General features: G+C 35.2%; 1 protein-coding gene across 1 annotated transcript in view; it reads left to right on the forward strand.

Moving 5' to 3' along the window:
- The window catches only part of LOC145052752 (delta-9 acyl-lipid desaturase 1-like), a 48805-nt gene that overhangs the window by 12157 nt on the left and 19211 nt on the right, over window positions 1-17437 (forward strand). Inside the window, exons 2-3 of the mRNA XM_079000622.1 lie at window positions 1500-1640; window positions 1762-1902. Of these exons, the coding sequence (XP_078856748.1) occupies window positions 1500-1640; window positions 1762-1902 (282 nt within the window). The remainder of the gene's footprint in view (window positions 1-1499; window positions 1641-1761; window positions 1903-17437) is intronic.

Genomic DNA, 17437 nt, shown 5'->3' on the forward strand with positions numbered 1-17437 from the left:
ATTTCACAATTCCTAATCCTCATCGTTAGTGTAAGAACACAAGGTTCTTGCCACTACTAGAATATGTTAGATTCTAACAATTTATGCAACGATCCTTTCGTAAAGTCATAGCACAAAAGTCACCAAGACTTGGCCAATGAAATTACAAGGTTCTTTATCATAAATTGTTACAAAACAATTCTATAGACGTGATGTCTCTCACTCAAAGTACATTCCTTTGAACATCCTTTTTGCACAAAATTTTCTAATCTAGACATGAATTCTTAATTTCCAACTCCCAATATGGAAAAATTTCTATATTTGCCATACGACAACTCATCCTTAATAGAATCTTATCTATTCATAATAATGTCGATATAATCCATCTACTACTATACTTCCAACTACTCACAAACGACCAATCCTCAGCGAACTTTGGATTGTCCTTTGATAGTTGTATAATTATTTTAGTCAAAACCGATTCTAGTCCCTTTTCCCTCTTAATGCACTATGCATTTGGAAAATTTTAGAATGGTCAAACATTATAGCATATGCAATTGATCCTATACCCAAAGAATATGGGACACGATTCATAATGTCTTACATAAAGACGTGATATTTTGATTTTGTAAAGAGTTTAAAAAATGATGAATTTACATATTTTTAATTATTTTTTACGATAGAAGATAAACTCTAAAACAATAATTGAAAAAGTGATCATAATAATCCTAAAATAATGATATTATTTTCACTTTTACATAATTACAAACACATTTTGTATTAATATATGGAAAAAATGAAGAAAGCCAAATTTCTTCTATAGATGGTCAACTCTATTCTATTAGACAAACTCAACAACAATTTTCTTTCTGGTTAAATAATTCATGTTATTTTCTTTCTGGTTCTATCATACAGAAAAATAATTAGAGATGTCAACGGGGGCAAACGGGACGGAGATTGCATCCCCCGCCCCCGCCCCCAAAATTTTCTCGTTCCCCCGCCCCCGCCCCCGAAATCTCCATCCTTTCCACCCCCACCCCCGCCCCCGAATTCCCCTTCTGACCCCCGCCCCCGATTGATTTTTGGCTAACTTATTTGGGTTAAAATAAGTTCTTGTTTGGGTTAAAAGAAACTATTTTTTGGTTAACAAATATATATTTATAACATAATTTTACATGTTACAAACAACTTAAAAACATGTTTTTTGTTGAATTTTTGTACGTAAAAATCATTTTATTGTTTATTATATTTATATAATTAATATATGTCAATTTATATAATTTATTAACGGGGCCCCCACGGGGGTTTCGGGAAGGACTACCAACCCCCGCCCCCTCCCCCGAAATTAAAACGGGGGTTAACCTTGCCCCCGCCCCCGCCCCCGTCCCCGATTTTTTTCAACAAATCCCTCCATACGGGATGGGGCCCCCACGGAATCGGGGTCCCACGTGACTTTTTGACATCCCTAAAAATAATACATACTTTTACATGTAAAAAATAACACATATCTTTATATGCAGGGTGATCCAATTCATTGGGTAAGCATCCACAAATTCCATCATAAATATGTTGATTCAGATAATGATACACATTCACCCATCAACGGGTTCTGGTTTAGTCATATGGGTTGGATTTTTGATAGTGGATACTTACTAGAAAAGGTATCATGGTTCCATGTTTTTATTAAAATTTGAAGATATTATTGCTAAAATTTTTAATTGAATCTTATGTGCTAAAAATAGAAAACGTCCTAAAAAATTTATATTGCTTGATTTAATGCAGTATCCAATACATAAAAACGTGGAAGATTTAACAAATCAGATGTTCTATATGTTTATAAAAAAAACATACATATGGCATTTACTTGGATGTGGTGCTCTCTTGTATACATGGGGTGGATTTACATATCTCGTTTGGGGCATGGTATGATATCTTTATTTGAATTCATTGCTTGGATTTATTTTACATAATGATTTATAATATATTTCATTTGGATACTTCATTTATAAACTTATTGTGTGTGTATATAATAATAATAATAATAATAATAATAATAATAATAAAACATATTCATTAAATCCTGAACTTTAAGAGGTATAAGTTATAAATTTTTTTTTGTATAAATTAATTATGCATAAATAAACCATTAATACTTGTCAAAAATATAAAGACATGAATAAAAAAGATTATTAATAAATTCAGTTTGTAGAAAAATAAAGTCGTATATATATTAATAATTTATATTTACATCAATAATATCAATAAATAATATACATATAAGGTCTAAAAATAAATATTCTACGTCAAAGAAGTAATTTTTTTTATTACTTATTAAGTAACAATAAATTTTAATAATTATTTCCCCATAACAAACTATTAATCAGAAGAGCTATTTATCGTCACTATACACATCTACTATATATATATATATATATATATATATATATATATATATATATATATATATATATATATATATATATATATATATATATATATATATATATATATATATATATAAAAGATCAATAGAAAACCTATAATTAGGTTTAAAATTACAAGAATTCTACTTATGGTTTTGTTAAAATTATGTATTTATTCCTTATAGTTTGACTTCGAATCATTACATGTCATTTTGTGGAATAGTACCACCGTCTTCATAACTGTCAATATCGACGAATTCAACATCGCCTTCTGTAATTGTTGTTAAGTAGTATGTAATGCATGAGCTGTTAATTGTCTTGGTTCTTAGTGAAGAATAGTCATGCCACTAATTAGCAAATACCCGTGTAGTCCTTATTGTTTAATTAATTATGTATTAAATTTTTCGCTTTGAAGTTTATTAATTGATGAATAAGACAGTTAATTGGATTCAAAGTTTAAAGACGAAGAAGAATTGAACGATTATTTTTATGTATAACCGGTGATGCTTGATATTACTACATATGTTTAAAGATCTTTATTAGAGTGACTTCCATTAATTTAGTAATCCTAAATGTTATGTCGTTAATTGTTTTGGTACTTAATGAAGAAGCATTGTGTCATAAATTATAATATTCATGCACTTCTATTGTTCAGTAATTCTCTAATAAGTTTTTGGCCTCAAAGTTTAGAAGAATCATGTTTGTTAATTGTTCCATGTTTCATGTATTCTTTTCTAGAATAAATATGAGGCTTTTAACCAAAGGGCTTCTGGCCCAGCGGTATCCGGTGTTGCCCTCCTTTTTTGAGGTAACGGTTCAAGTCCCGTAAGGGACATAGGTGGAGAATTAGAAGTGGTGTAGGAGTAGATTAGATTTGGTGTTAAAAAAAAATGAGGCTCAGTTATTTTTTCCATGTAACCATAAATAGTGCTTGTGTCATTAATTGTTTTGGTGCTCAACGAAAAAGATTTGTGTTGTTATTGTCTGTCTTATACTCATGCATTCATTAATCTACCATTAATTCACTAGTAAATTTAGATACTCATGTATTAATTTTGGCTTCAAAGTCAAACCATAAGGACTAAATGCATAATTTTAACAAAATCATAAAGATGATTTTTGTAATTTAAATAACTTATAGGATACATTAAGTATGAATAAACAATTTGACATGTGTCATTTTATGATTGGTAGTCACCAATTAATCATAATTATAACTTTCTATTGATCCTAGACCTAACAATTCGAGACACGAATATACGAATCTGTGAGAGACACAACATGAAACGAATCCACGACACAAATACATCTTGAAAATTAAGATAAAATTTATCTCTTATCGTGTAATCGTATCGTGTTAATAATCTCCTTAATAAATGTATTTATATTTAATTATGATAATATTTTTCATAATTAACGCTTTTTATATGTGTCCTTAGTGTTAGAAATTGGGGTATAGTAAGGCTTGGAATTCTGAGAATTGTGTAAAACACTTTCAGATTAAAGCATTTGGGTGGTACTCCTAATATTCTTTAATCCAGGGACGACGCAACTAATTTAGAGGCTCTAAGCAAAACCAAAAAATTGGGGCCCTTTAAGTAAGCAAAGGGTTTTGAACTTGACACCTTTAGTTTTATAAACCAATGCTTTTACAACCAAGTCAAGCTTCAACTTGTCTTTATATCCCCAAAAATACGTATATATACATATGTATAACAGAATAAACTTTGAAATTGGGGGCCCTAAGCCCTTGCTTAATTTTTCATAATGTAGAGCCGACCCTGCTTTAATCGGATAAGACTCAGAGAGACAAGAATTTAGAATGTTTTGATGATAGTTTCGTCTGTACCAGAAAAATGAGACCAAAACCGAATTTATGATCTTTGTTTGAAAACTGTCATATGACAATTTCAAACTGTCATAAACTATAAAAACCGAAATAAAATGGAATTTTGGATAAGGGTCAAACAATATTTATCAAGATCACCTTTGGTCAACAAAGTAATCCCATTACACTTAAATAATATTGATGAGAACAAATCACCAACACTTAGGACACATATTGGAAAAATGATAGTTATATTTCCACGGATCCTTTTGATACATGTTTGGCTGTCAAACCAACAAATGATGGGATAAAATAATATTAATAAAACTCAAATCACTGCTATTTCTAATACTAAAGATAGTATAGAGTAAGCAGGGTCGGTCCACAGGAATACAAGACTTCTTATCTTGCCATATTTTCACACATAATACAAATAATATTAAAATGGGGGATTGTGTTTGAACTTGAATTAAACTTCATAGATAAGAAAGATTGATAACAAATGCAGTAAAAGTACATTTCGGATTCTGACCCTTATACATGTATTATGTTGAAAGATGTAATATGATTATAACTCATGTTCAATCTAGGTTAGTAAGTTGGATATTAATAAACTCTAATATCCAAATTGGCAAAAGTATTTTATTCAAAACAAGCTCTTCAAATAAAACTTCATTTAATTGATTCGATTCAAATAAGCTCTTGCATCAAATCATTAAATGACATTAAATTCTTGTACTAATTACCAACAATGTTTAACATTCCTCTTAAGCTTGGGAATATAAACATTTAATCTTTGATTGCACTAATTTTGATCTAATTACAACCAAGTAAGTGTGTGTTACTAACATCAAATCATAAAACATATACGAATTTCATAATTTGATTAACTAGATTGACTAGAACCCTAATTCATTGATCAAGTGAAAAAGAGAACCAAACAAACACATGATTAAGATCAAATCAAAGATTACGAGATGTTAAACACAAGTCAAATTCAAGTTACAACCTAACAACACATACTTAAGAATTCAGATTCGGAAATGATAATGAAATCAACCACACATGTCTAGGTTGAACTACAAATCAAACAAGTTTAAACTTCAAATTAACTTACAAAAAGGGAATTAAAGTGTTTCCAAGTGTTAATCTACTTGCCAAAGTTCTGAAAATCGCCTTCTTCCCTCCCAAAATTCGACCTAACTCCTCACAAAACCGATTGTCTGAATTATAAGAGGATAAAACCACTTTAAAACTGTCGAGACGTTTACACGGCCCGTGTAAATTAAAGGGTGCCATTTACACGGCCGTGTAAACAATAAAAGTAGAATGCTTAATCCTTCAAGGTCTTCGAAGTAGACTGCCCTTGCTAGTACGTTTACACGGCCCGTGTAAATTAAAGGGGAGCATTTACACGACCGTGTAAACTTCTGAGAAACCAAATTCTTCATTCTCTTTCTTCTGAGCTCCAAAACTTCTGTAACTTTGTCTCCAGTTCTTTTAAACTTCCTCCAGCGATTTCCAACCTTCAAAAAGTTCCTGAAATATCATAAAAGTGTGTGAATGGAATTGCATCATGAAAAATCCCAAAAAATATGCAAAATGCATGAGTTTAAACCTAAATGCAATGCACTTTTATGAACTAAAACTACAAAATGAATGCATGAAATGCACCTAACAAATCTCCCCAAGCTTGAACTTTCTTGTCCTCAAGAAAGAACAAGGAATTTAAACCGTAGAAAATAAAATAAAATAGAAGAAAAGAAATTAAAGTTAAAACTATTTGAAACTTAATGCATGAAATTAAAACAAACATGAAAAGATCCAACCCAATTACCCTGTTTTGTACCATAGTTGAGAATGTACCTGTCATGCCTTGAGTTAACTTGGCTTTAATCTCAAAATATTATATGATAATAAAGACAAGACTTTGGCCACTCCCTAGTACAACTCAACAGAATCAAAGATCACAACACTTATTCCTTTTTGATATCATCAAGTCAATTCTTGGAACAAATTATGGTCTTACTCTCATGAAATTATATGTGACAAAACATGCTCAACCATCTTTGTTTCATAAAATGTAACAATGTCCGATTCCAGCTATTTGTTGGTTAACAACAATCTTTTTCTGAAAAATATTTTCTAAAAATTCCCTAATATTTATCCATATTGGTTACAAACTTCAAACCACTTACACCAGTCGAAGTAATTAACATTCAGTCCAATGTCATAAATTCAAATCCAAGTCCAAGGGAATCTTTTGACAGCCAAGTATTTTTCCTAAACACAATATCTAATTAAACTATAAACACAACTATATACAAACTTCCTAATTACATTTTTTTACAAATAAAGCTCATGGCTTTCTTTGAAATCCGTGTAACGGGCTTCCAACCAACACATCCAAATCAAATGACCTTAGTGTGCTAGATTTGAAGAAATCCCTCGGGTTTACTTGCCCGAACCTCAAAGGCCACAAATTAGCTTTATTTACTATTATTAAGTTTATGACTATCTATGGAACCCGTGTAGCGAACTTTCAACCCAATCAATCCCAAACAATTTAGCTTTAGGTGATTAGGTGTAGAACACCCCTCAGAGTTTACTTGTTCGAATCCCAAAGGTCACAGATTAACTTAATAATAGTTTTTTTTTTTTTTTTTTTTTTTTTTATATATATATATATTTTTTTTTTATTTTTTAAGATCCATTATTATTATTATATAAATATAAATAACTAAGTTAACACATAACACTTAATTTATTTATTTGGCCGATTTCTTTATATTTTCGTCCTTGACTTTTCTGTTATGGGACATCTCACGGTCTATTACTGTGACGGACTTCTAGACATTTTTCGGGGGACTAAATGTTAACATGCAAAAACCCGTAAGTATAGTTGAAAGCTATGTCCTCAAGCAGGGTATATAAAAGGGAATGAGTAGAAATGACTTTTTAGAGCGCTGGAAGGCGGGACATTGAGATTTTGCATTCTTTTTATGAACTTTTGAATTTGACATTTTAGGTTCAATTGAGCATTACTACTCATAAGACTGGTCATATGTACCAAAGAATCGACTCATACCTACTGTTATGCTCCAGTGTTGACAATCTTCTCATTTTCTATTTTGCACAAGTAGCTTCGGGAGATGTGCTCGTGTGTGATTAACCTGCTTTTAGATTTTTCAATAAAAAGAGCAAGTAAAATCTCAAGGCACACAACTCACTTACCATCTCAACTATTTTGAGAAGATTTGGCTGCTTGGGATTGGATCAAATTTTTTTATTATTATTTTTTATTTTTTATTATTTTTTATTTTTTTATTATTTTTTTTTAAGAAATGAAAATGCAAAAATTTAGATGCAAAATGCAAAAAGTATAATAAAAATAGAGTAGAAAGAAAATCTTTTTGGTTTTTGAAATTTTTTCTAAAAAAAATGACAAAGAAAAATAATGCAATGCAATGCAATATGTACAAAATTTACATGCAACCTACATGCAACGGGATAATGCATGAATGGATGCCCCTCCCCAAGCTTACAATAAGCATCGTCCTCGATGCTTGGAGAGAGGCATAGCCGTCCTATTGAGGACCGAGCAGTTGATATGGAGGGAACTGTGAAGGATAATTTGCAGGATAGTAGGGAGGCCATTGGGGTTGAGATGTTGATGGTGGCTGCGGCTGTGTGGGGAGCACAAGAACTCTATGGATATCGCTCAGCAGGTGATGAATGTTGCGGTTGTGCTGCTCTTGAGTGGCCCATCTTTGATCCTGTTCAGCCCACCGCAACTCTTGTTGGGCCCAATGTTCTTCTTGCAAGTTACGGTAGTCCTGAAAATCAGAAGTGATTTCAGCGACACCCGTATAAATTTCTCTGACTTCCTGCTGTATGCTAGTGTAACAGTGGTTCAAACGTGCAAACTCACCCATATAAAGATTGTGTTCAGAAGAAGAAGTGGAGCGAGATGAACTAGAGGCACCAGCAGTAGGAGCAGGAGGAGGAGAGGGTGGAGGACTATGATCTACTATAAAACCTAAATTGGATCTGAGTTTCCAAGTGGTTGATGGAATGTCATTGGCTAAATTGAGTATCTTCTTGTTTCTGCTATCTATACGTAGATACTCTTTCCCATCTACTGTCCAATGAACATCCCCAGTGGGAAGGCGGTGGAAGAGATGCATTGTTTCCATAACATCAATGGATAGACGAGTACGGCCCATGACTATGTTTGTTGGGTTATTGGGTAAATGGAGGCCAAGATGCTCAGCAATAACAGAAATCATGCCTCCACAATGTAGTTGCCCACCATGGCTCGTAGCACTTCTGAGCATTTTTTGAATAACCCAACACCCAAAATGAGGGACTTCTGCAAGCTTATGAATCATACACCACAAGACTTCTAGCTCTTTCTTATTAGCCTCGCTAATCTCTTCTTGAGGGAATAAGAGAGAAGCAATGATCCGGTGGGCGACTTTCAAGACCGGATGGATAATGCTAGAAGCTTTGTCTGTGCCTGACTGATAGTCATACTCACAAGAGATGCTTCTCCAAAAATTTGTACAGTTTTGCTTAAAAATGACATTTTTTCTTCCCTTTGCTGTGTATACATCCCTTTTTTGCTTTGGGAGCACCAATCATATCATAGAGAATGTCAGCATGAAACTGATGGGTTTGATTGAGCAAACGGAAAGTCAGGAGATGAGTTTGATAGTCAAAGGTCATGGAAGACAAAAGTTCCAACATCGGTGTTTGGTAACTAACTGCATGAAGATTCAAAAGACCCTCCCATCCTATGTTTTTAAAGAGTTTGTGGACACCCTTATAGATATGTAAATCTTTGAGGGCTTGGATGTCCACAAATCTTTGAGCACCCATTGTTCTTGTAACAAGATTTGCATACAATATCTCCTGTCTATTGGTCTCAAAAATAAGACCAAATTCATAAGGGTTGTCCATGGGATGTGGATCTTGTTCATCCTGTGAAGTTCCAATTCTAGGTCTTTTACCCCGGGAAGCCATTACCCAAATGAATCAACGAAGAATTGCACACAATTAAGACAATTGAAGAACAAGAACTAGCAAGTCTCACCAAAAATCACCCAAAAAAATAATGTGGTTCTATCTAAATGCACAAAGTAAGAGTTTGGAACAATTATACCGATTTGTGCTTGAAAATGGTGGTAGGGTGATATCCAATGCTTCCCCAAGCTATCCCCAAGCTTATCCTACAAGAAATTTCAAGCATTAGGTCGAAATTTTTAAGTTAAAAAATTCTAGGGTTTTGCTCAAAAACCCCAAAATCGGCCATGAGAGGTTGAAATAGATGTGAAAGATAAAGAAGATGAAGAAAAGAGAAGAATTTCATACCTTGGAGCTTGATTTTTGATGCAAAATTGAGGAAGATTGAGTGTTTGGAAGGGTTTTTTCGAAGGGGGCAGTAGGGAGAGAGGGATTCGCAGGTATTGAGTGAAGAATGAGTTAGAAAAATCGAGATTTGACCTTAAAATCGTTCAGCCCTGTTTTTGCGTTTACACGGCCCGTGTAAATGAAAGGGAAGAATTTACACGGCCGTGTAAATCCCTGAATCAGATATACCGTGTTTAATCGTTTACACGGCCCGTGTAAATGAAAGGCATAAGTTTACACGGCCGTGTAAACTTCTGAGAAGGCCAAAAAATTTGATTTTTTTCACTTTTTGAAATTGCAACCCGCTAAACCTCTACTGCCCGAAAAATGATTTTTAACCCTCTTTTAGCATGAAAAACAACTTGGAAGTTTGAAAACAAAGAAAATACAACGAAAATATATGAAATGACAAAAATACCCCCGGGTTGCCTCCCGGTTAGCCGCCCCTTTTTAATGTCTTTGGCTCGACTTGGACCCCAACTATTTGTCAATTTTCATACTTTGGATCCATTACTTCCTCTACCTCTTCATTCTTGACTTGAAATCCTTCATAATAAGGCTTCAAACGGTGACCATTTACCTTAAAAATCTTCCCGGTTTTCTCACTTGTGATTTCTATTGCACCATGCTCAAAAACATTAGTGACAACAAATGGTCCCACCCAACGGGACCTTAATTTACCAGGAATCAATTTAAAACACGAATGGTAAAGTAGTACCTTTTGACCTTTGTGAAATACCTTGCGTGTAATCATCTTGTCATGGAATGCTCTGGTCTTTTCCTTATAAAGAACCTCATTCTCATACGCTTCATTGCGGATTTCCTCAAGTTCTTGTATGTCCAGCTTCCTCTTCTTTCCCGATTCACTTAAATCCATGTTGAACTGCTTGATCGCCCAATAGGCCCTATGTTCCAACTCAACGGGTAATCGACACGGCTTTCCAAAAACAATACGGTATGGAGACATTCCAATTGGAGTTTTGTATGCAGTGCGGTACGCCCACAAAGCATCATCAAGGCGTGTACTCCAATCTTTCCTTGTTGTATTCACGGTTTTCTCCAAAATGCCCTTGATTTGTCGATTGCTCACCTCAGCTTGTCCATTTGTTTGTGGGTGGTATGCTGTGGAAACTTTATGAGTGACACCATATTTCTTCAAAACACTCCCGATCATACGATTGCAAAAATGTGTACCACGATCACTGATCAAGGCCTTTGGAACACCAAATCTGGAAAAAATGTTAGCCTTCAAGAAATCTATCACAACTTTTGAATCGTTAGTACGGGTAGCCTTTGCTTCCACCCACTTGGAAACATAGTCCACATCCAAAAGAATATAAATAAAACCCGAAGATGATGGAAAAGGTCCCATAAAATCAATGCCCCAAACATCAAAAATTTCACAAACTAATATGGGATTTAGGGGCATTTGATTCTTTGAGCTTAAAGAGCCCATTCGTTGACATTTATCACAACTTGAACAAAAAACATAAGAGTCATGGAAAATACCTGGCCAGTAAAATCCACTCTCTAAAACTTTTCTTGCAGTCCTTTGAGGACCAAAATGTCCTCCACAAGCATAAGAGTGACAAAATGTTAAGATAGAAGGTACCTCATATTGATCCACACATCGTCTAATCATTTGGTCAGCACAATATTTCCACAAATATGGCTCATCCCAAACATACCTCTTGGCTTCTTTCTTGATCTTGTCTTTTTGCCATCGAGTCAAATCTGGTGGAAATTGATTCGTGACAATGTAGCTCACAATATCGGCATACCACGGGGAAACTTTTGCTGAAAATAGGTTCTCATCGGGAAATGCATCATGAATGGGAGTTGAGTCATTGGGAGAAACAATCCTGCTAAGATGATCAGCTACAAGATTTGACTTTCCGCTCTTGTCTTTGATTTCAATGTCAAACTCTTGCAAGAGTAATACCCATCGAATGAGTCTAGGCTTCGAATCCTTCTTTGCAAGTAAATACCTAATAGCTGCATGATCAGAATAAAAAATGACTTTAGAACCTAACAGGTATTGACGAAATTTGTCTAAAGCAAAGACAATAGATAACAATTCTTTTTCAGTTGTTGAATAGTTGGCTTGTGCACTATCAAGTGTTTTTGAGGCATAGTAAATGATATTAGGAACACGGTCTTTTCTTTGCCCTAACACTGCACCGACTGCATGATTGCTGGTATCACACATGATTTCAAAAGGCAAACTCCAATCCGGTGATTGAAGTATTGGTGCTGTTATCAACAACTCTTTCAACTGATCAAAAGCTTGCTTGCACTGTTTGGAAAACTCGAATTCTGCATCATTTTGTAGGAGCTCACACATGGGACGAGATATCTTGGAAAAATCTTTGATAAAACTTCTATAAAATCCTGCATGACCAAGAAATGAGCGCACCTCACGAACACAAGTGGGATAAGGTAAAGATTTTATGACATCTATTTTTGCTTTGTCCGCTTCTAGACCCTTAGAAGACACAATATGACCTAGTATGAGACCTTTGTCAACCATAAAGTGACACTTTTCATAATTCAAAACAAGATTGGTCTCAATACATCTTTGCAAAATCTTTTTCAAATTACCTAAACACGCATGAAAAGAATTACCATAAACTGTGAAGTCGTCCATAAAAACTTCAATGATTTCCTCAACAAATTCCGAAAAAATATTTACCATGCACCTTTGAAAAGTGGCTGGAGCATTGCAAAGCCCAAAAGGCATTCACCTATATGCAAATGTTCCGAAAGGACATGTGAAAGTAGTTTTTTCTTGGTCCTCAGGTGCAACGGGTATTTGATGGAAACCGGAATATCCATCTAAGCAACAATAATGTGTTTTTCCCGCTAACCTTTCCAACATTTGATCAATGAAGGGAAGTGGGAAATGGTCTTTCCGGGTTGAGGAATTGATTCGTCTATAATCAATGCAAACTCTCTACCCATTTTGCACACGGGTGGGGACTAACTCACCTTGATCATTCTTTGTAATGATAATACCTATCTTCTTCGGCACAACTTGGACCGGACTTACCCACTTACTATCTGATATAGGGTAAATCATTCCCGCATTCAACAACTTCAAAATCTCCTTTTTCACGACCTCCATCATTGGAGGATTCAGACGCCTTTGAGCTTCTCGGGAAGGCTTGTAATCTTCTTCCATAAGGATTTTGTGCATGCAAAGTGAAGGACTGAGCCCTTTGATGTCGGCTATAGTCCACCCAATTGCTTCCTTATATTCCTTCAAAGTCGTGACAAGTTCTTCCTCTTCTTTTGTTGACAACTTGGTGGAAATGATCACTGGCAAAGTTTCTTTGTCTCCAAGATATGCATACTTGAGATGCTCGGGTAAAGTTTTGAACTCCAATTCCAGTGCCTGCACAATAGAAGGAACAAGTTTCTCATTAGACATTGGTATTTTCAGCTTTGGAACATCAAACCTCATTTTCTTCTTCTCATCCATGCAAGACACAACCTCCATAATCTCTTTATCAATTGTAAATTGATTGACAAGTTTTTCCACTCTTTCCTTTTGAAGATTCCTGTCTAAAATGAGAGCTAACACATCAAGATTAGACAAATCAAAACACTCCTCTGTCAATGGTTCAATGACATCCACAAAATTCAAAGATGAAATATCACTTGGATATCTCATAGCATCATAAATATTGAAATTTATCACCTCCCCATCAAATTCCATGGACAATGTATCATCATAAACATCAATTTTCGTCCTAGCTGTTTTCAAAAAGGGTCTTCCTAGGAGAATTGAACTCAAATTTGGTGAGTCATCATCATCCATATGAAGGACATAAAAATCTGCTGGAAACACTAGTTCATTCACTTCGACTAACACATCTTCTAGCACACCTTTTGGATGTACTAAAGATCTATCAGCCAACTGAATGATTACCCCGGTCTTCTTCAATGTGCAAATATTTAAAGTTTTAAAGATGGAAAATGGCAAAACATTGATAGAAGCTCCAAGGTTTAGCATAGCTCGTGGAACATGAAGATTACCTAATTTGCAAGGAACCGTGAAAACACCCGGATCCTTACATTTTTGAGGTAATCTTTTTTTTGTAACACTGCAGACACATTTTCTCCTACTTTGACAGTTTCATTCCCTTTCAGTCTTTTCTTAGATGTACATAATTCCTTAAGGAATTTTGCATACCTAGGGACTTGTTTGATGGCATCAATAAGAGGAATATTTACCTCTACCTTCCTGAACATCTCCATGATTTCATTGTCTTCACTTTCACGCTTTGACTTGTTTAATCTTGAAGGAAATGGAGGAGGAGTGACTTTTGCTTCAATAGGAACTTGCTTGGAAGGTGTTTTTGACTTCTCTTCTTCTTTCTCTAGCTCCATCTTTTCTTCTTCTTCAACCATCTTTGGACCTTCATATTCTTTTCCATTCCTCAAAGTGATGGCACATGCACTATGTTTTGGATTCTTCTCGGTTTGCGCGGGTAGTTTGCCTTGTGACTCCAATTTACTCACAGAAGTGGCGAGTTGAGTAATTTGTTGCTCCAAAGTCTTGATGCTCGCTTTGGTCTCATTTTGAAAGGTTTGAGTACTTGTGGCTAAACTCTTAACAATGTATTCCAAAGACATTCCCGATCCGCTTGAACTACTTCCTTGATGCATGTTTTGAGGTTGGTATTGATATTGATGAGGAGGTTGAGTTGGCTGGAAATATGGTTGATAATTTTGTTGGTGATGCATTTGATTTTGAAATGTGGGTCTTGGTTGATAAGGTGGTGGTCTAGGCTGAAAATTGGTATTAGGTTGATGCCAATTTGGATTGCTTCTTGGCTGGAAGTTTCCTTGTTGTTGACTTGAAAATCCCATATCTTGAACTGGCTCGACATCTTCTTGTAACATGGGGCACATGTCAGTGGGATGTCCAACTTGTGTACAAATGCCACAAGGTCTAACTGTTGGTGGTTGCACGCCCTTGTCTTTTGCAAGCATCATTACTACCTTAGTCAACTCAGAAAGTTGACTTTCAATTTTTGGAGTAGAAATTTCTTTCACCCCCCCTTGGTGCATCACTGTACCACTCTTCTTCTTGGACTGTATGCTTGGACTCTTCTGCCATGTTTTTGATAAGAACTCTGATTTCTGTTGGAGTCTTATCAGCTATAGATCCACCACTTGATGCATTGAGTAATCTCCTATCCCAATATGACATTCCTTCACAAAAATACTGCAGCAACTGATATTCTGTAATCCCATGTTGTGGACATCTTGAGCACAATTTCTTGAACCGTTCCCAATAAGTATGCAAGGCTTCTCTCTTTTGTTGGTTGATGCCAATTATCTCTCTACGTAAAGCTGAAGCTCTCATTTCTGGAAAATATTTATCCAGAAACATCCTTGCAAGTTCATTCCATGTTGTGACTGACCCCGGTGGTAAGTCATACAACCACTCCTTGGCTGAATCTTGTAAAGCAAAGGGGAATGCCCTTAACTTGATTTGATCTTCTGTGACTTCATGTGGCTTCATACCCACACAAACAACATGAAATTCCTTAAGGAATTTATGTGGGTCTTCATTCTCAAGACCGCGGAATGAGGGTAACAAATGGATGAGTCCAAACTTGAGTTCAAAGTTGATTGTTGCAGGGTAATTTATGCACAAAGGTTGTTGGGTGACATCTTGAGTGGCCCATTTTCTAAAGGTTTGTTCAGGTGGTGGATGTGGAGGATTTTGATTTCCTCCATGGTTGTCTGCCATGGTAGGAGTAGGTGAAGATGGTGGGGTGATACTTTTGGATGTTGGAGAGGATGTGGTTGATGGATTTGATGAAGAAGCTCTGGATTGTTGTTGTTTCTTTAAAAGTCTGGCTTGCTTCCTTCTCTGTTTAGCAAATCTTTCTATCTCTAAATCAACTGGTAAAGGTGTACCTATGCGAAAAGATTATGGCATAAACAATTAGTACTACCGTATCCCTGGCTACGGCGCCAATTTGTTTGGCTGTCAAACCAACAAATGATGGGATAAAATAATATTAATAAAACTCAAATCACTGCTATTTCTAATACTAAAGATAGTATAGAGTAAGCAGGGTCGGTCCACAGGAATACAGGACTTCTTATCTTGCCATATTTTCACACATAATAAAAATAATATTAAAATGGGGGATTGTGTTTGAACTTGAATTAAACTTCATAGATAAGAAAGATTGATAACAAATGCAGTAAACGAAGTACATTTCCGATTCTGACCCTTATACATGTATTATGTTGAAATATGTAATATGATTATAACTCATGTTCAATCTAGGTTGGTAAGTTGGATATTAATAAACTCTAATATCCAAATTAGCAAAAGTATTTTATTCAAAACAAGCTCTTCAAATAAAACTTCATTTAATTGATTCGATTCAAATAAGATCTTGCATCAAATCATTAAATGACATTAAGTTCTTGTACTAATTACCAACAATGTTTAACATTCCTCTTAAGCTTGGGAATATAAACAATTAAACTTTGATTGCACTAATTTTGATCTAATTACAACCAAGTAAGTGTGTGTTACTAACATCAAATCATAAAACATATACGAATTTCATAATTTGATTAACTAGATTGACTAGAACCCTAATTCATTGATCAAGTGAAAAAGAGAACCAAACAAACACATGATTAAGATCAAATCAAAGATTACTAGATGTTAAACACAAGTCAAATTCAAGTTACAACCCAACAACACATACTTAAGAATTCAGATTCGGAAATGATAATGAAATCAACCACACATGTCTAGGTTGAACTACAAATCAAACAAGTTTAAACTTCAAATTAACTTACAAAAAGGGAATTAAAGTGTTTCCAAGTGTTAATTTACTTGCCAAAGTTCTGAAAATCGCCTTTTTCCCTCCTAAAATTCGACCTAACTCCTCACAAAACCGATTGTCTGAATTATAAGAGGATAAAACCACTTTAAAACTGTCGAGACGTTTACACGGCCCGTGTAAATTAAAGGGTGCCATTTACACTGGTATATGGTGTAGGGTGTTATACCCTTTTTATCTCTTTCATTTACAATATCGGTGTAGTGTGTATACACAGTTCCATATCCTCAAGATACCCTCCCATCTTCTCTCGATAAAAGCCACAATTATCATTGGAACTTCCAGAAAAACACCCACCTCCGATCAATTCCATTCTGAGACTAAGCTCGCTCCAAAAGGCCCTCACACCACCGCCCCTCCATCATTTTCAAGAAACCCTCCTACACCATCTGATAGAAAGCACTAGATTGGAAGCCTTACTTGTCACTGATGATGAAATTAAGGTCAAAGAATTCCTGAACTAATCAAATATTGAACTCTTCAACATCGAATCTTGAAGACGACATCGTCGATTTTGCTGGTGGTTTGTTAAATGCTTTTACAGTTGATTTTATTTTTCACGTGAAAGAAGAGGGAATGGTTTCCGATAATGGTATGGGTTAAAGGTCTCCAGGGTGGGTGTTGAGGAAAATGGGAAGATAAAGGGGCTACTCTTTTAATTATTACAAAGGATTACACTGAGGGGCATAATTGTTCATTAACTTTAGAAATATGTGGATGAATCAAAAATTAATGTGGAATTATCAACTCCCTTGGACCCCGCCAGGGGCCGCCGCCCCTTGGACCCCGCTCCCAGGGGCACTGCCCCGGGACCCCCGTTCATTTAGGGGCTTCGCCCCTAAATGACAGTGTACTTTGAAAACTTGATCAAACTTAAACAAATGTGTACTCCACACCTTCCTTACTTGTTT

Source organism: Lactuca serriola, chromosome 5, assembly GCF_051521515.1.
Source record: "Lactuca serriola cultivar US96UC23 chromosome 5, Lser_US96UC23_V15, whole genome shotgun sequence".
Lineage (NCBI taxonomy): Eukaryota > Viridiplantae > Streptophyta > Magnoliopsida > Asterales > Asteraceae > Lactuca > Lactuca serriola.